Source organism: Podarcis vaucheri (assembly GCF_965113315.1).
Source record: "Podarcis vaucheri genome assembly, chromosome: 5".
NCBI lineage: Eukaryota > Metazoa > Chordata > Lepidosauria > Squamata > Lacertidae > Podarcis > Podarcis vaucheri.
In genome coordinates this window covers 56008653-56029005 of record NC_138763.1, presented here as the reverse complement: position 1 = coordinate 56029005, position 20353 = coordinate 56008653, and the positions used below count along the sequence as shown (strand labels likewise).

The following is a 20353-nucleotide window of genomic DNA, read 5'->3' as shown; positions in this document are numbered from 1 at the left end:
CATCTGAAGGGCCTTCTGTTGGAGGAGGCAGCTCTAGACTGTTTGAAGACAAATAATGAAATAGTCACAATGTTCAACTTTCTCTTTTCGGCTGTCATGTTCCCTATGTCATATGTTTCCTATTTTAGTTCACACTGTCAGTGGCTGGGCTTCGAAAATGTGCTTTTGATTGTGAAATTTCCAAAGCAATATTGGAGATTTTTTTCTTCTTCTTCATCCTGATGATGTGGCTTTCTCCCAGTTGGTTCTCGTTTAAGAGAAACAGAGAGAGCTCAAATGACACACAGAGAGAAGCATAATGCAAACTGTAAGCGAAATGTGGTCCCCTAATGACTTTACGGTGGAATGCTTTAAGGTGGTGCTGCTGCCTAGTAGCACTCCTAAATGAGCTTCTCTGCATCCTGTTATGGCTTCAGAACAATCTTACTCCAGGCCTTAAATAATACACTGTATGCTGAAATGGATAGGAAGAAAAGGACAGCCCCAGCATTTTGAATTTCTCCTAAAAATGACTTTCCGCAGCCAAGGCAGCATTCTTAACAGGTGATGTAAGGGCTGGCAAAGTAAAAGAAACCTGGCTGTTGAAATGATGATTTATTGAACAAATATATCTCCCAGCAGTAACCGGTCTCTTTCACCTGAGGTCACTTAGGCTCTTACCTTGTCATAGCTTATTGAAAAGGTTTAAATCTGTAAAATCAGTCTCTGGAGCAACAATTCACCAGAAGTTGAGAGGGAGAAAGAACACACAAACATGTACGAGCAAGTTTGTTGATCTGTGTCTTTCAAAACTCTGACACGCCAAGTCTTTCCTGTCATAAATTTTTCATGCCCTCCTTTCTTCTGTCAGTAAGATATGTAAACTGATCTAAGTAACACACATTTCAAGTTCTAGATAGGTTCTTCAAGCCTAGGTCAGATGATTTTTTAAGTAGTTTGCTTTTCAATTTGGAATCAAGAAACCACCGTTTTTTGACTACTTTGGAGTCAAATGCCTTCATCATCTATGCTTTTAACACCTTTGTCCTCAGAATTTTGACAGGATGTTACTGAGGTCTCATGGAAAACCAGATGTTCTCCAATAATCCATCAGTTCATATTAAACTACTTTAATCATTTCATTCTGATTTATTTCCACAGTTTTAAGAAAAAGTAGTCTCCGCTTTCTCTTGGCAGAGCAATAGGATTTTTACCTTTCAAGACAGTTAAACACAAAAGCAGAATTTTCAAGAAAATATTTTATCAAGTGATAGGAGGCAGAACATTTTCTACTGCTATATTTTTCAAAATATTTCCCTCCCGATTTCATAAGTTCTTTAATATCAGTGAATGGTTTCCAACTGCAAACACAATATTAGGCAAAATTGGCAATTTCAAACATTTTAGCTTTGTTTACTAAATACAAAGACAAACAAACAAGTTAATTAATTATTCTAGGGCACCAGCAATTTTTCTGATGCAAACTAATTTTTTCCAAATGCAAATTGCCCTATGCATATTATTCTAATTTTAAATAGTAATTTTTCCACAAAAAGCCACAACACTGCTGCTATTCTGCTAAACTGTAATATTGGGGTTGCCATATCATTAAGCACACTTTTAGATGAAAATAACTACTGAGCTTGTTTCTGTTCCCCACAACGATCACTATTCACGGATAGAATTAAGTATTCCATATTATGATTCCCTGATCTCTGCTGCACTCTGCTGGATTAAATATGTAAGAATGTCTGTGACTGTCTTTACTAAAGGAGCTATGGTTATCGTTTACAGGTTAGGGCATTTCATTGAAAGCAACTATTTTGAACAGTAAATATCATATGCACATTTATTCCAAAGAAGAGTCAGTCAAAGATCAGACTACATTGTGCTAGATGTCAGACGGTAACGGAACAGTACCATCTTTCCTAATGGTATTATAATTATGTAATCTAAAATATAACGTAACACACTTCTTTCTTTTATGGATAACATTCCTTCTGCTACAAAGTAGGGCACAAGACAGGTCACAAATGTAAGAAAATATCGGAACAAGATTGCTATATTGTTTTCTTCATTTTTGTCTTAAAACAGTCAATTCATACCTACAAAATAAAAGCACAACCAAACAGGGAAGCAATCATCAAAGGTCATAGAATAATATAATAATAATAATTTATTATTTATACCCCGCCAATCTGGCTGGCTTTCCCCAGCTACTCTGGGCAGCTCACAACAGAATATTAATAAAAAAGCGACATCAAACATAATAAACTTCCCTAAACAGGGCTGCCTTCAGGTATCTTCCAAAAGTCAGATAGCTGTTTATTCCCTTGACATCTGGTGGGAGGGCGTCCCACAGGGCGGGCGCCACTACCAAGAAGGCCCTCTGCCTGGTTCCCTGTAACCTCAGTTTTCGGAGTGAGGGAACCGCCAGCAGACCCTCAGAGCTGGACCTCAGTGTCCGGGCTGAACAGTGGCGGTGGAGACACTCCTTCAGGTATACTGGGCCAAGGCCGTTTAGAGAGAAAAGAGAATCAGAGAAAAGTTTTAACTTCTATCCCAGGAAGTGAAAGAGCTGGATCATTGTTTTGCCTCGGTAATGGACTGAATGACATTCAATATAATGAAGCTCAATCTAGATAAGACTTAAGTACTGTTAGTGGGTGGTTCCCTAGACCAGATGGATTGGAGGTGGCCTGCTCTTTGTGGGATTTACAATCCCTCTGAAGGAGCAGGTACACAGCTTGGGGGATACTTGGTGCTGACTAAGTTACCCCTAAACATGGGGAAGCCAGCATAAGTCACCACCCTTTCTACTTGTGCAGCCCTTTCATGGCTGTGATGTACAAAGAAGAATTCAGACTATTAGTTATGCAGGAAAAAATGTGGTTTTGTGGTATTTCTAAATCTTGCACATGGAGAGTTATTGTTTAGCAAAAGTCTTCTATGGAACTGAAGCAAGCATACCAAGCGTACAATTCCAGCCTCAGAACAATGCATTCCAGTGAAGTGAGTGACACGTGTATCAAGCTATCCGGACACAGGAATAATTTATGGATTGATTCCTTAACTGGAAAAGGCAGCATCTCAATTGCTGCCTTATTGAGGGTGGAGAGGAGGAGAGGAGGTGTGGATTTGAACGGTTCTGCCAAGTGCAGGAGAAAAGCAATTGAAAATGGGCATTTTGTGGTGCTCAACTTAGTCTTAGAAGGAAACGAATGAAAATAAAAAGATAGCTCTAAACCAGAAATCACACAGGCACCATAGTCAAAGGATTCCTGATTGGCACAGGGTCCCTGAAGATACACATACTTAAGTTACCTCATGAGAAAAGCTTTCCCATTTGTTTGAATGGGGACACAGCTCTGTTAGTTTACACGTTCTTGCCTTCAGCAGCAGCTCTGGGTGTGGATCGCAGCATACATTGGCCTGGGGCTTTGGGCATCTACTGCTGTACAGTGTAAGATGTGTGAGAGAAGAATGGGTGGCAGGCCAAATTAGTTAGGTATACCCAATATATTTTTGGAGGCCTTTGTAGCTCACTTCCTGGGTTTTATGCCTTGCGGGTTCATATCTTTACATTATGTAGTCTGCCTTGGCCAAGTTCCAGGTCAGGGAACCCAGTCTAAGTGAGTCAAACAAGAGCAAGTTTGTTGTGCCCAAGTCTCATGTTTGGGATAAGAAGTGCCTGAAAGGAAAGGTGGGCGGGGGGCATAGCCATGAAAACAAGAGCAAAAGAACACTGATCTGGCAAATTACTTCCTCTGAGTCTGGGAGGCTATGTAAAAAAGAAAAGGAAAAGAAGAAAAGAATAAAACAAAGGATAAAATGAGCCCTGCTGATGAAATGCCTGTTGGATGTTGTCATGAATGGCTTAGATTGTTCCTTAAGAAAGATGCTTGTGGTTTTGCAAAGTAGGAACAACAACGTTTAAGAACACCCATTGCAATTAATTTGACTATAACGAGATAATGAGAGGTCTGAATGGAAGACAAACTGGTAGGAGGAAATAATTCAGAGGAAACATGAGGGGCGGCTCTTCCAGAACAGCTCTTTCTGCATCACTAGTGCTCGGATTTCATCAACCAAAGTTGAGTCGCTCTTGCTTTTTTTGTTCCAGACAACAACTTAGAACTGGTTATTATTTTAATAAGTTTAGTTCTCCACCTCCTGAGGGAGTCTGTTCCATTGTCCAACAGCTCTGTCTGAAAAAGAGTATCCTGAGACTCACCTCTGCCACACTGAAAGAGTGTAATGCCCCCCCTTCTTTTAGAAACTTTTTCTCTCAGCTACGTATTAACCCAATTTTGGGGGGACGACTTACACTTCTCCACCATGCACTCTGAGGCCTCTAAAATGAAAGCTGACATTTATCACTCCTACTAAGGGTACCGACTGCAAGTATTCTTACAGGTCTCATTATCTCAATACAATGGGAACCAGAGTTTCATTTGTAAGGTTTAAGTGAGTGCTGTCACCAGGTCCCATTATGTTCAGTAACATGCTATGCATTTTGCTGTTTCCAACATTTCTACATTAATAGAAATATTAATATGTCACTATATCATAAAAATCTAAGTTTATAATCTCGAAGTATTTAAGTAAAAAAATAAAATTAGAGACCATTAACTATTGCCTGCATAAGCCTGGACATAGACATTTTCAGCATGTGTTTACAATTGAAACAGAAGGCGCCTGCTGAATCTCTTGGCAGAGCATTCCATAGGACTCTGTTGCTGATGATGATGCTAAAGGCCTGGTTTTTTATTACTGTCAGTTGAGCCTTGCAAGTATTTAATTTTTCAATTTAGTATCTGGCCATTCCATTTCATTCAGTCTAACTGTAGCACAACACATCATGGGTTACTCAAGACAGCTCTGCAGTATGTAAGAACTGAGAAAGGTCAGTACTCTCCACTGTAAGCAGCATTCATATTTCTGACCACATTTCAACCTCTTCTGCATACATATTTCCTCCCATACCTTGCTCTCACTAAGATCTGCAGTGAGGAAGAGTAATCTTATGGCAGCTTGTCAGAACCAATAAATCATTGTCAAAGGTGAAGCCTAACTGAAATAGAAAAGAATGACTTAACCTGTCACCAGCCTGCCTTCAGAGGAATCTCTATTTACACTTCATAGCAACAGAACCCTCTCTCTTGCAGTTATGAATTTTATCCATTTATTTTGAAGAAAAGGGAGCTATTACATGCTGGCAGCATATGTTTGGGCATAAAGGAAAGTGTAAAAGTATTTAGTACATGAAAGCTCATTTTCATGTGCTCCATGTGAGTGAATAGATTACAGTGGCCAGGCAACTGAATTGTTAATAATGATTTTCCCCACCTGCTATACCTTTTACACACCACCAGGGGCAGCAGAAGAGTTCAATGTAGCCATTATAGAAGGGAGAAAATTTCCAATTGATTCTTATGTTTTAAGTAGTTTGTGCACTTTCCAGTTCTAAAGCTTCCCTACTTGCTTCTGTTCCTAGCTTTCTCCCAAACAGATCTCTTTCTTTGAGGAAGAACATTGCTTGTCAACACAGTGTTGACAGTTTCTTGCATCTGTGATACCACGGCAACTCAGCCAATGGCTTACAGATAGATGAAAACAGATATAACACACAAAAGCTTATGCCACAGTTACGTGAATGACACTTTCACTAAGTACATCTGTACAATATCAGTGTACATCTACAATTTCTAGGATTACATTACAACACACTTAACTGTTTTTGAAACTAAATTTTAGTAACTTTTCCATGACTTAACAACAAAAAGCATTTTACAATGATTTGTTCCATCTTTGTACACGGAATCAATGGGGCACTTCATATTGTGCAAAATATACAAACTTTAAGGCTGTAATGCTGTGCATATTTAGTTGGGAGTAGACCCAGCTGAACACAGTGGGGCTTACATCTGAGTAAACATGCACCAGATCATGCTGTGAAGCACATAAACCCAGTGTAAGGCTTCTCTCAACGTCAACGATTTCCAAACATGATGGTACTGATTTTAAAAATGTTAATTATCACTATGTGAAATTCTAGAGTGGCAAATGCACAGCCTTGTTTTTACAAAACGACTGCTGCCGCTATACATGTCTTAATGATGGAGCTTACCGAGACCATGGCAGACAGTATGTTATGTGGCTTAGCCTAAAAGTTAAAGCCTCAAGCCAGTTCTGTTGTGAATTTCCCCAAGGCCAAGTTATTACATATTCTCTCTTTACCAATGGACCAGGACATTGCTGTGTTGACTTTCAATGCAATATCATGTTTAGCACCTCCTCCCTGTCTTCTACTTCAAGTCATTGTCTACAGCTTGCAAGGGGGACACTGAATGCAGTGATGTGACAGTAGCACACTTTAAAAAACCCCACACAAAGCCCCGCAAGGTGTTTCCAAAGTGAGTTGGCAGGAGTTGCACACTTCCTGTATTGTCTAAAAGGAATGCATATTGTGACAAGTGAAATGTGTTGAGGAAAATGTCTTGAGAACACTTCAAGACATTATTATTTACATGTACCATATTTTTCTCTCTATAGGATGCACCGTCCCATAAGGCACACCTAGTTTTTTGGGGGGGAAATAAAGGGGGGAATTATTTTTCCCCCAGGTGCGGGGCTGGGACAGGGGAAGCTCGAGCTTCCCCCGACCCCAGCCCCCAAATAGGCAGCTCTCTGCAAGCCGTGGGAGCGCTCCTGCTGCTTGTGGAGAGGTGCGCGAAGCCTGGAGAGCGAGAGCCTGCATTCGCCCATAGGACGCACACACATTTCCCCTTCATTTTTGGAGGGGAAAAAGTGCGTCCTATAGGGAGAAAAATACGGTATATAAGCAATGGCATCAGTTTTGCTTATCATAAATGCCATATAACAAATTCCACTGTGAATAGGTTTGCCACCAGCAATGTTTTTTTGGCTTAGATTAAAATAATACGTCCACAGATTTGGAGACTACTGAGCAACTTTAAGTAATTGTGTGTCAATTGAATTAAAAAGGGTTTCTTAACGGCTTCATAAAAACAGAGACATGTCTTTCATAAGGAGGAGAAAACAAAGGGAAAGGAAATTTAAGAAACTAGAAGATATATGGAAAAACTACACTACAAAAATTGTGAATATTGACAAACCGCTAACAAATGAGCAAATTATCAAAATCAAGCTAATCAGTTTTCTGAACATTCTTCACTTAACAAGCACTATTTTGAATTGACCAGCTTTCATGAGCGCAAATCACATATAATCATGTTTCCCCCCAGCCAGTATTTCTAAGAGATAACTTGTCCTGCTATACAAAAAAATAGATGCCACTGTGAACCAAAGAATTAAAGATACGATCATGCAGTCAGCACATCCTAGATCTGTGTTTTTCTGATAGAGGTATTTCCCCTGTGAGCTGCCCTGTTAATTTCAATGGATGCAGCATTTTCATGCACATAGAAAGATATGCCCACAGATCTGATGCTTCAATTAGTGATATCCCTCAACCCAGACTTTTACAATTCCTGCCAGTTAAATGAACGGAATAGGTCTTGCCGGCTGAGAACATTTGAAAGCAAGCATCTTCATACATTTCTCCAGCTTATGACTATTCTGCAGATAGAAATGCTTCCAGACATCATAAATGGGTTTTGAACAGATCTCTACTTAGCCATGGTATATAGTACCTAGGATTGTTTTAGGATGTCTTCAAGTGACTAGCACTACTGTTTAGCACTAGCACAGAAGGCAGGCCACTCAAACAGTCTTGTTAACCACAATAGCCTTTCAACTACTGCAAAGACTCCCTGTGTTTCAAGAAGTCTGAGGATCTGAGTAAGACTATTCTCAGTCTAAAATTCTAACGATTTTGAAATCACAACCTGATGAAAGAGGCAGCATCAAAAGATCCTCTACTGCACTGATCCTATGAAGCAATCTGTATGAAAAGGAGCCAAAGGAGACATTCAAAACACAGTTAAATGAATCCACAGTTCAGTGCACATTACATATTGCCAGAAACCAATTATCCAGTTCCCAGAGAAGTCGGAAATCCAACCAACATGAGCATTTCTCTCATGAGAACTTGAAAAGGGGTCATTTTGTTGTTCTTCCTTTGATAAGATATTTCATTTCGCCCTTTGCTGTGCCAAAGTGACATTAGCTGTTAAAGGCAATGCGTGGTTGCTGAGCTCCAAAGCAAAAACATTGGTTTCACATCAATCCATCAGTACTGCACAGTTAACTGATTTATTTAAACTGGCAAACAAAGTTGTGTTTGAGGACCTAGAACCCATTTCTAAGTGCAAATCGTAAGTGAAATTATAAAATCATGGAATGCAAATAGGTCCTGATAATACACCCTTATAATAAACACAATGAACAAAACAATATGGGCAAGTTTAAATGACCAAATACCAAATGTGTGTGTTTCCCCTGTTTTCTTGTACTCTGCATTATTATTTTATTATTATGAAGCCCATGTAGGTAGGAAATCTTCCTCCCAAGTTTTATGAAGTCTACATGCGTTTGTTCATTTCTGACTCTCCATCCCCACGCTTAGGGTGCTTGCTTGTGAAATACACATTTGCTCTCACTGAATGATTTACTACTATCTCCTACTATCAAGAATGATGTAGGGAGAAGCTGTCCCAAAGCGATAACATCTTTTTCTGCTCTAAGAATGAGTGAGTGCATCATGGAATTTGGTACTGTACTACAGCTATACATTTTATGCACAGTATACCCATTCGATTAGATTAGATCAGCAGCCAAAAAGGAGGAAACTTTTGTGTGCTCCCTTCTATTGAAGATGCATACTTAAAAAAACAGAACCCATAGATACCTCCGTTTTATCTGTTGCTCCACCTACTATGGCCTTGGGCCCCACCAACCACTGGCACACAGGCCCCACAAGGCTGCCCCCACAGGGAAATGGGGCTCTGAAAAAGGGCCCCTGTCCCAGTTCCAAACGGAAAACAGTATTACGCAACTGGCAGAAGTTTAACCTTGGTTTCATTTAAAATAGGTTAGGGTTATAGGTTCATTTAAAATAGCCAAGAAAGCTCAGCAAAATGTACATGAGAGCATACTCTCATTTTTAGTTTTGTTTGCAAAATGAGCAGCTTTAAAGGGGGATTGGACAAAAGGAGGTTAAAGCTATCATGACCAGTAGTCACAATAACCATATACAACCTCCAGAATCGGAGGCAGCATGAGGGGACTTCTGCATAAACATCCAGCATTAAATGGACTTTTGCCCTCATGCCCTGCTTGTGGGCTTCCCATAGGCATCTGGTTGACCACTGTGGAAAACAGGATGCTGGGCTAGATGGTAGGTCTTTGGTCTGATCCAGCAGAGTTCATATGTTTTTTATTCAAGTCCACTTGAAATTTCATCTATGTCTCTTGCCTGGCTCCTTGACACAAGCAGGAAGCCTATCAAACGCTGGCCCTGAAGGCCTCCAAACTCCTTCACAGCAAAAACTTGGGAAATTCCAGAGCTCGTCTGACAATGCTTGGGAAGCATCCCAACAAGGTGCTCAAGCTCAGGCAGGATCCCATTACACATTTTCTCATCCAAGTGGCTGCAAGCAAGTCCACAGCAGGGCTTACTAGTCCCGTGGGCTTGGGGAGGGGGTGAAGGAAGACATACACAGAGATCATGCTTTAAAAGGGAATCCTGTCCAAGCTTTTCCTCAACTGGTAAGGAAGACTGGTCAGACAAGCTCTGGGAACTGCATAGCTCCCATGCTTTTGGGTGAAAGAGTCTCCTCCTTTTTGAAGAAGCTCACTTTAAGATGAAATACCAGGTCATCTCCAGTATCAAGTGAGCAAGCTGCTTAGATGTTGCTTGGAGCAGTGATATATTTAGCAGAACAAGTGAAGCAGTGTACAAACTGAGATGTATGTTCCTTTTCACAAAGCCACAGAGAATGCTAGAGTGCAGGACTGAGTCCCAATATCATCTGCATCATTGCAAGAGATTCTGCTGGAAATGTCAGATGTGATATGGGTGCTTGGGGGTTGCAAAATGGCTCTGTACTTTTCATTCAAAAACACCAGAAGATGAATCATTTCTTTACCTTAAGTAGCTAAAAGCTCTTATGAGCACTTAAATTTTGGTTTAAGAGAAATACAGACATTTTCCTTAACTCATTATCTCTACAAATTAGGAGAAAATTCTGCCCACACATGACATTCAGCATTTCCAGTTTCTACTGTGACCAAACTGTATTTTTCACCATAAAGAAGCCCCCTTCATTGTCTTTTAAAAGAGTTACTTCACTGATGATTACATCTGATGGGAAATCTCTGTTTTTAGTGGTTCGCTTAAGAGCTGTCATTCTTCTTCTTTCAGCTGTTCAAGTTCATTCAATAGATCTTTACCAGCTGGTCCCGCTTTTGAGGCAAATAAAGTAGCAGCCTGTTTAAACCCCAGAGTCTTCAGGCTTCTGGCATAGTCTGCAAATATTGCATGGATGAGTTTTTGTAAAGTGTAGGTTAAGGAATGCACAGAGTGAAGTGAGTAAACAGACAACCAGCTACCAGACCTCTTCTCTCCCATCCCCCACAAAACAGAGTCATCATAATGACTCTAGAAAGTGATGCAAATTAAATTAAATTAAATTAAATAAGCTAGCACTATCTAAGAGGAATACTTGGCTCTTGAACATGAAAATGCCCAATACTACTTATGCTATTTTTTACTGAACTCTCTGCTTGTAATCACCTGGATCCTCCATATCATTTTGGGGAAAATGTTATCCCTTCCCTCAACAATGAATATTTTTTTCTTCTCTCAAAATGAGTAATTCAGTTGAAACACACATTACACAGTACAGAACCCCCAAAGCAATCCTATTTAAGAGACTTCTTGTATTCAGTCACTGGATAAAAAGGATATTTGCATCTTCGTTGACTTCAATTGTGCCATAGTTGAGGCAAGCTTCAACAAACAAGGCTGCCCTGTCAAAATACCTCATGCTGTTGAAAGAGAATAGATGATTTTTATTCTTAATGGCAGGGCAGCCTACAACATTCTCTGTCACTATGAGAGTATGTTGAGAGGCTTGCGACTGTACTCAGGAATGCCTCTAATTCAAAACTTGGAAAGGGTCACAGGATCAGCTCCCCAATTCTGAGCAAGAATTTATACAGCACGTGCATTTGCACCACCAAAAGTAAAAGTACTACTTTCTAGCCTCTACTGACTAAAGAAATATAACAGTTCAAACACATTAACAAGGAGATAAAAATAGTAGTTTACTCATTTTGTCGCTTTTGAGGCCCACTGCATGAAATTATGTCTCTTGCGTGCATGTATCTATCTATCTGCAAGCTGAAGATTCCCCATAGCATTTGATGGAGTGGTCTCTAGTCCATGAAAATGTTTGTGTTCCATAGACCTCTGCCCAGCGTTTATATTGTTCTCTTACGTTGTATGTTTGTGTGCAACTGTGCTTGCACACTTCTATATTACCTACCAACTGAAAATGACACTTCAAGTGAGCTAATCCATGAATGCTTATACCACAATGTATCTGGCTACCAAAGGACACTTAATGTGTTTGCTGTAACGGACTAAAACACAAACAGCAGCACAATACAATAAATGTCTACTGAAGTTTAATGAAGCTCACACCCAGGTAACTGGGTTCAGGATTGGAGCCCAATCAGATTACTTACTGAAAAATTAAGATGCTCTCTCTCAGAGAAAACACATGCATTTGAACTTATTCTGCTTATTCAGATATGCCTTTTAGGTATAATTGCTGTTTTAATTCTCAATTGGATGTGCGTCTTTTCTACTTTTGGTTTGGCTCTGTTTGTATATATGGTCCTGCTGTTGACCTCAAAAATTGTAACAACAGTATTTTTACGTATGCCACTGAGTATATACATCTATTGAAGAATGCCTAGTAAATTTTCAAATAAGCAAAGCAAAGAAAAAATGCCTCATTTGACCTGTGCAACATCTCTGCAACTCTCACAAAGCAACCCAGGGAAAGGAGGACAAGGATGGCCTTGGATTTCTGATTGATTTGTGGAGAACAAAGGTGATCAACCCAACGCTTGAACACATCAGCACACTCCTCTGGATTCAGACGAACCTGCGACAGATTAGAAATATTTGAAGCCATCTTAGAAGCCAAGAAACAGCGCAATAAGGTACAAAAATATACATAATACTGCATACCAGTTATATTGCCTCTCCTTTGGATGGAAGCTTTTAAAAAGGTTTTTGGTAAACAACATTTGGGGCTGGAGTGCATTCTTATAAATTTGTATCCACACAATTGTTTTGGTGAACATCCTGCAGAAAGCACCAGTGTTCCCACCACAAATTCCAAGGTCAGGTCCTGCCAAGAACCTTGAGTGGAAATGTATTTCCCCAAAAGCAAGAGGGTTCCAGTTAACCATAGGAAGTGGACTAGCAGAAAGCAACAATAACATCATCACAAGTGGCAAGGTCAGGGAAATGTCTGACCACAATAAAGAACACAAGGGAGCTTGAGAGACCATAGGAACTGGAGGCAAAGAGTAACATAAGGTCAGAAGGAGACTGTGAAGGAAGACCAGCTGGGGAGGCAAAAGTAAGAACCTGGAAGTAAAAGCTGGGCCTGAACTGCATTATTATAATTAATAATAATAATTCTGGAGATCTGTGAGTTTCCAATCAGGAGACATGGGCAGAACTCACCTGGCAGTATTATGAGGGAAAACAACTCGTCAGCTGTCATAGACAGCTCAATTCCAAAGGCAATGATTCTGGTTAAACAACTCTTCTCCCTTGGAATTGGCTAACAGCCTCCCCCTGCCATCCCAATGTTGGTTGCTTCCATTCAGAAGTCTGTAATACTCTCTTTGATGTGTATTGCTAAAACTGAACAGTCTTCAGTGTGATGTTTCCTGAACAGGCTGTCATCAAAATGTGCATGTGTGAAATTTACCTCCTCCAAGAGTTAAAAACACTGAAGCTGCGAATCCCTCACCCTCCTGTGAGTGAACTAAGAGTGTGCCAGCTTTAAACATTTATTAGCAAGGAGCAACTCATACAGGATAGACTGAGAAAAATGGCCTACTTTTGCAAGCCATGCTGCTCGATTCCATTCACCGTAGGTCTGCAGGTAACGACAGGCATCAGCAGCTTTATCTATTAAACACAGTAACTGGACCCCCTCTGAAAAAGAAGTTGTCTGAGCTTAACAAATCACAATTTAAAAACACGGAGAATATCAAAGAGATTGTGAGTATTTCTACCTGGAGTGCAAGCAGCCCAATTTTCCTCTGACCCAAATTTCATTACTTACAAACATTTACTTCTACCCTGTAGAAAGACACTTAAAAGAGCCCAAAGAAACTTTTCAAGAGCTCAAAGAAACCATTCAGTTGCAGTGCTGTGCTTGCACCTAACTCTATTGTTGTTGTTTAGTCGTGTCCAACTCTTCGTGACCCCATGGACCAGAGCACGCCAGGCACTCCTGTCTTCCACTGCCTCCCGCAGTTTGGTCAAACTCATGCTGGTAGCTTTGAGAACACTGTCCAACCATCTCATCCTCTGTCGTCCTCTTCTCCTTGTGCCCTCCATCTTTCCCAACATCAGGGTCTTTTCCAGGGAGTCTTCTCTTCTCATGAGGTGGCCAAAGTATCGGAGCCTCAGCTTCAGGATCTGTCCTTCCAGTAAGCACTCAGGCCTGATTTCCTAACTCTATTATCCCCCTTCTTTTAATGCTTCATTAGCACAAAAAAGTATAGCTACGTCGGTTTTTATCTACGAAGGCAGTCCCTGCACAGCATAAAATCAGCTGAACTTTATCCTAGCTAAATATGGTGCAGGCAATTTTGCAAGTGTCTAGCGGCACTCAAAACTGGGAGCGGTATCCAACTAAGTGCTGCTTTTGGCTGCACAAAGGAACTTGCCCTCCCTCTCCTCTCCCCCCATGACCCCTAAGTCAGTTCAGTAATTATTTTAGGCTCAAGAAACAGAACAAACAGTTCACCTGCCAGCTTTCCATTTGCAATCATGTTGGTCGCTACCAATTTAATAGTACTTTGGGAAGGACCTGAGGAAGTGACTGTTGTGACCAGACATGCCTTTAAGGAATCACAGTAGTAATAGGGATTCTCGGAACTTGTCTCCAGAAGCAACTGCACAGCTCTGTCAGTCTAGGAAAGAGAGAAAACAAAACATTATGCAGCTTTCAATGGTTCCTTTACACTCAGAAATACCTAACCCACCACACAAGTTTGAGAACTTTTTTTAAAAAAAGAAAACAAAAATTACATTGTAGCAATGCCTAATGTCAATGTTTCGCTCATTTATTCATAGCATGCTAATAAACTGAACAACTGTAGAAAGTCTAAACTAGGTGCCACAAACCTGGCCCAAAAGCAGCAGCTGGTCAGTGCATTTTTTGGTGTGGTCGTAATTTGATCTCTTAACTTCTTGGAGATTGACCCTTTCAAGCTGGAATTTCTGCAAATAATCAAGTGATTAAGAAAGTGAGAATGATTTTTCAGACAACAAGACATATGAGACAACACCACCAATGAATCCAGGTATTTAGGTTGCATCACTTTAGGTCTATGATTAACAATAGGCTGTGGGTTTGCCTGACATTGAAGTTAAGTTATTGGAAATTTAACCCATTTGTACAATAGGAGACAGGAATATTTGAGTTAACTCCACCGTTTCTGAAAGCTCCTCAAATTCACAACAAAGACCAGTGAACCTCTTGATGGTAATTCACCTAGTCTTTAGAGCAGAATTGGTATAAATCAGGCCACAGGCTATGGGGCAATGTAGCTATAAATGCAAAATAAAAAATAAATACTATTTCTACTGTGATCAGTGACCAATGTTCTCTAAATGCAACAAACATTGAACCGTGCTGTATATCTATTTACATTCCTTGTAGAGATTTTATTATAACCAAGCAGTATAATTGCTTTTAAAAAAACACATAATTAAATATTTTGGTGCATGAGTAACAAAAACAATTAGACATGCTCTTAAATATAAAAGCTCTGTATAAGAGAAAAGCCTTTATGTCAAAGAGATTTGACTTAGTTTTAAAATCTTGCAATACCTGGAAATAGGAATTTTCACATAGTATATCATAACATATATCTAGTGGACTAATCCATTTTCCTTGAGGAATCAATGTGTCTTCTGCTTTTACAGTTAATGGTTTCCCCCGGGAAAAAGTATGCAAATAATGGGCGGCAGCAGTCCAGAAATGCAGTTCAGATTCATCTCCATACAGCCTGGCAAAATAAAACGACTGTCGTTATATTCACCATCAGCAACACAAAGAAGTAATGCAGAAAATAGGCAATTTATTTATCACATATATAACCCATTTTCCTCCAAGTAACTCAAAGCGGAGTACATACTTCTCCCCATTTTATCCTCACAGCCTTGGGAGGTAGGTTAGGCTGAGAGTGATGAATGCTCCAAGGTGAGCTTCATGGCTTGAATGGGGATTTGAAACCTGGTCTCCCAGATACTAGTCCAATACTTTAACCGCTACACCACACGGTTCTGCACTGTACAATCTTCCCCATGAGGAAAGGTCACAATGGTGAGGATTTTTAGTTGAGAACGACAACATGTAAAGTGTGTACAAAATAAATCATGGTATAGAGAAGCAGACAGAGGTTTTCCTTCCTATCCAAGGCTCATACAATGAAACTGAATGTTGGAAGATTCAGGACAAACAAAAGGTTGCACTTCATCGCACAGTGCATATCCAAGCTGTAAAATTTACTGCATATCATAGAAGCAATGACCACTAACTTGGACAGCTTTAAAAGGAGATTAGGCAAATTCAGGGAGAATATGACTATCAGTGCCTACTAATTAGGATAGCTGTATCGAAGGGATTATGCCTCTAAATACCAACTGAAGTGGGGAGGGTTATTTTGCACTCATGTCCTGCTTGTGGACTTCCCATAGGCATCTAACTGGCCACTGTGAGAACAGGATGATGAATTGAATATAACTTTGGTCTGATCTAGCAGTGCTCTTCTTATGCTAATTGCTATGTAATGACAAAAAGCAGCAATACAGCCCACTTGGGATTATTATGCTACCAGTGGTGGCTGGTGCCCGCTGGAGCTAGTAGGGCAGAAGACAGTGAGTACATCAGTAACTAGAGCCAGAACCAATGATAGGTGGAGCCAACTAATTCTACTCGCCTCCAACTTCCTGCCTGCTGAGTTCCAGAAGGACACCATGCAGTGATTCTCCCTGGACTGGTTGTAAATAGGAAGGTGGGCAGGTGGAGGTTGACGGAGAGCAGTTTGAGGTTGGTGGAGCAGTGTCCTATTAGCTTGAATGGGCAAGCCTCCTTTGGCTACTACAGATGGTCCTTTCTACTATTTCCCCACATGTACAGAAAATTAAATTAACATGCTGGTTTTCTACAGGCAAGAATGTTCAGCCACACAATCTCATACCAGCATTCTGACATGGCAAGACCCAAACACTGATGTATGCTTTCCAGACAATGTATCTTGCACAAGTAAATATATGCAGTCGCACAAGAAGGATAAAAAGGTTATTTGACAGGTAGTTAAAGACGGAAAGGCTTTTGCTGTACACAACTTTATAAATAACACCATCAAATACTTCAAATGATTTTTTTATTAGAAACATAACCCTTTGCACCTATCATTTATACCGGGATGCTTATTCAGTTACAGAAAGCATGCTCTAATACCCCTATTGGTTTTAAACAAAAATACCGATCACCAGGCTAAGGACTACAGACAAATTACTTGCAAAACAGGGATTGTGCTTTTGACTTAAGTTCTCTGTTACCTTGAAACCAATAGACATCGTTGCAAGAGGGTGAACTCTGGATCAAGCAAAAGTTTTCTGATGTCACTAAGAAAAGATAATTTATAGTTTATATTTTCATATCTTGCTATGAAACACATTCAGACACATTATGTGCATCAACCTAGATACTGCAGGTGGTGGTTGTTTTTACTTTAAAGGAAACCATTTTCCACACATTTTTATAAAACGGAAAGAGGTTAACATACATATTATAACCACTGAAACTTGACCGGGAGCTTTGTATGCAAAAAGTCCCGGGTTCAATCCCTGGTATCTCTAGGTAGGATTCGAAAAAACTCCTATCTAAAATCCTGGAGAGCTGCTGCCAGTCAGTGTAGGCAATATGGAACTAGGGGGAACGATAATCTGACTCTGTATAAGGCAGCTTTCTGTGTTCATATAGGGTCAGTATATCACTATTACAGGATTTATTTATACAAAATGACATCCATCTTTTAAAATACCATTCAACCAATGACTCATTTACAAATCAGATAATTTGTACTCTTTAATTAGTGATCCATAGCCATTAAATTAGAAGCATGGAGCTGTTTGTATGCTTGTCAATATCAGTGTTTTAAGAATCCCAATGAGATTCTTCTGCTGGTATGCTATTTCTAGTATTGCTGCTAGCAAGACAAAAGGATGGCTGTCTGAAAAGACATTACACTGCTGATTTAGCTACAAGTACAAAATTCTAGGGCATAATTTCATCAATGGTTTGCCGCCAGAACCCATTAATGGTACTATATTCTTGGCATATATGAAAATATGTTCCCATAGCCCCTCCAGTATTTTGCGGAAACATTTATTATTAAGGGGATGTTGCGGATTTTTAAAGAAAAAGTAAGCTTGAAACGTATGGCAAATTTTGGACGTGATAAAGCTGAGTCATGGATTAAAACTGTATTTAAGTGCATGTAGTATGTGCCAGCACGGATTCTGCATCACACTAAACTATTTTGTCAATCCGTAACATTAATTTGGCTTCCAGATCAATATGACTGCCAGTAGCGGTACTAACACAAAAAGTAAAAATATAAAACTGTTCTAAAAGTTTCCTTGTCTACCATGCAGTCTTATACACTACTCAGAAGAAACTCCATTAAATTGAATGGTAGTTATTCTGAGGCTAGCATGTATAGGATTTCAGTCTATATAGGTTTGAAGTTAACAGTGTGACTAGATCTGATAAGAAATATGAACTTAAAGATTACTGCCACATTAATATCTCTCAAGATGCATATCAGAGAGAAACAGGAGAACTCAAAAGAAAACGATGTTAATGCATTTTAGTAGCATAACACAAACTGAAATTTGCTTACTTTGACAGTGAGTTCAACTGTTCCTGTAGCAGATTTTTAACATTTTCATTCTCTGGATAATTTCTGCAAAGTAAACATTTGATTTAATAGACAAATATCTACAGTCTCAGATGAAACATCCCAATCTGATGAAGAGCATGGCACATGCTGCAGAACCCTGCACATCCTGCACCGTGCTCACAGTTCAGAAGAGCCAAAGGAAGAAAAAAGCATGGTCTAGAGTGAGAAACTAGAGTGCTGTCTGTTGTTTTTAGGAACTCCTCTCGTTGTGAAACTTTTCTGGGTGAGCCAAGTTTGTTTGGATGCTGGGTGAGAACGCAGAGGGAGGGTGTGTCAGAAGGAAAATGAATTGATATTGATTTATATACCGTATTTTTTTGCTCTATAAGACTCATTTTTCCCTCCTAAAAAGTAAGGGGAAATGTGTGTGCGTCTTATGGAGCAAATGCAGGCTGTGCAGCTATCCCAGAAGCCAGAACAGCAAGAGGGATTGCTGCTTTCACTGGCTTCTGAGATTCAGAATATTTTTTTTCTTGTTTTCCTCCTCCAAAAACTAGGTACGTCTTGTGGTCTGGTGCGTATTATAGAGCAAAAAATACGGTATATTACTTTGTATTAATGTAACATGTTTATATGGAACCATGGATTTTTGTAATATTTTGTTTAAGTTGTTTCTTCAGTGTTTTGTATACTACTTAGATATATTTTAATATATTAAGTGGTATAGAAATTAAATAATCAAATCAAAAATAATCAAGAGCAATCGAAGTTGAAATAAGTGGGTTTCTTTCTGGTCTGGATCAGTGTTTAGATGCTGACAAGATGTCCCAGAGTCACTCTGGGCACTTTTCTCCATTTCAAGTCCGGACTGTGAGTCACCTTCTCTGAAAACATCCATATCTGTCAACCAAGGACTCCAGTGAATGGAATGGTTTTCCCATTTAGTGCAATGTTATGAGTGCTCTACTCATGTAAAGGGATAAATGGATGCTCAGAAATCCCAACTCTGCAGTCATTAGCACTTCTTAGGGCTATTCCAAATCGAACCAAATTGCATTTATTTGTACTTCAATACATTGAAGCTCTATATGTGAATGTATTCAAGGAACCAGTGGATTATTCATGCATGAACAGGAGAGAATATACTTTGCCCATGGATGGATACACTAAAATGATGTTTAACTATCACTTCTAGATGGGTAAAATTCAAGTATTTAAATGGAAAGTAGTTGGGTTTTATTACCCACCCACATACCCCTAAACAGTTAGTGGGCACGTTGCCATTTTATAAAAAGCAGGTGTTTCAATATAATAATATATATTAGACTTACATATGTGAAATATCAAGAGAGTATTTATTGTTCCACGGTTGGTGTAGCAAAAATGCTTTCAATGCCAAGGAAGCTCTTGGAACAAGTAGATATGGGCACCACACAGGTTCTAGAAACAAAAAAAGGGAGGAAAAAGAAAGAAAATCTGTTGTTAGTCAATCTGATATTAAAGAACTTGGGATCTGTGCTTGCTTACAGTGCATCTGCAATGGAGTATGAGAAGGCTTGTTTTCTTTACAGTGTTCCAGAAAGAACTGCAGTCCCCAGAATTGTTGCCATTGCACAGACCATAATATGGATGGGTGTGATTTTGAGTGCATACCCTGGGAATCATGACCAAGGGTTAAGACACTGGTTTTCTCTTTTGTTCGCGGTTGTCAATGCTTAGCTTCACTGGAAATATTTGGCTTGCAGGCATACTGCAGTCTGGGTTTCAAAAACTGATCTGAAAAGGTAACTGGTTTGGATCTCCTCCATCAAATTTTTGTTAAAAGAAGTAAATGCATAGTTTAGGGGCATGGCTTAACCAAGTCCAGCACAGATTTGAGGCAGATTATTTCTCAGTAGTACATAAAGCGCTCCAAAGTGTAATTTTTCCTTGGAATCATATAGTTCTGCTGCTCTGGTTCTAGGGCATTAACCACAATTTAAATAAAGATCTGAGCAGTGATGATAATAAAAACCAAGTGGATATACTTATAGTTAGATAGCACTAGAGGAATTATAAAGTGGCTCATGAAAAGGAAGGAGGGGAAAGATGCATTCTGCAGAAACAGCACAAGCTATGTCACAGAATTGTCTGTGTTTCCAGGGGATATCTGATAGTAAATATACAACAGAAAATCTGAATCTGACTCAAAATGCAAGACCGTGAATAGTAA

The 20353-nt window shown here is 39.6% G+C and overlaps 1 protein-coding gene across 1 annotated transcript in view; it reads right to left on the bottom strand.

Annotated features, from left to right (window-relative positions):
* Window positions 1-8194: 8194 nt before the first annotated feature.
* WDR11 (WD repeat domain 11) overlaps window positions 8195-20353 on the bottom strand; it is a 52813-nt gene continuing 40654 nt past the window's right edge. Inside the window, exons 20-29 of the mRNA XM_082222740.1 lie at window positions 19473-19581; window positions 18142-18204; window positions 16796-16861; window positions 15060-15237; window positions 14351-14446; window positions 13971-14136; window positions 13053-13150; window positions 11935-12080; window positions 10874-10953; window positions 8195-10458 (exon numbers count right to left, since the gene is read on the bottom strand). Of these exons, the coding sequence (XP_082078866.1) occupies window positions 10310-10458; window positions 10874-10953; window positions 11935-12080; window positions 13053-13150; window positions 13971-14136; window positions 14351-14446; window positions 15060-15237; window positions 16796-16861; window positions 18142-18204; window positions 19473-19581 (1151 nt within the window). The 3' untranslated portion in view covers window positions 8195-10309. The remainder of the gene's footprint in view (window positions 10459-10873; window positions 10954-11934; window positions 12081-13052; window positions 13151-13970; window positions 14137-14350; window positions 14447-15059; window positions 15238-16795; window positions 16862-18141; window positions 18205-19472; window positions 19582-20353) is intronic.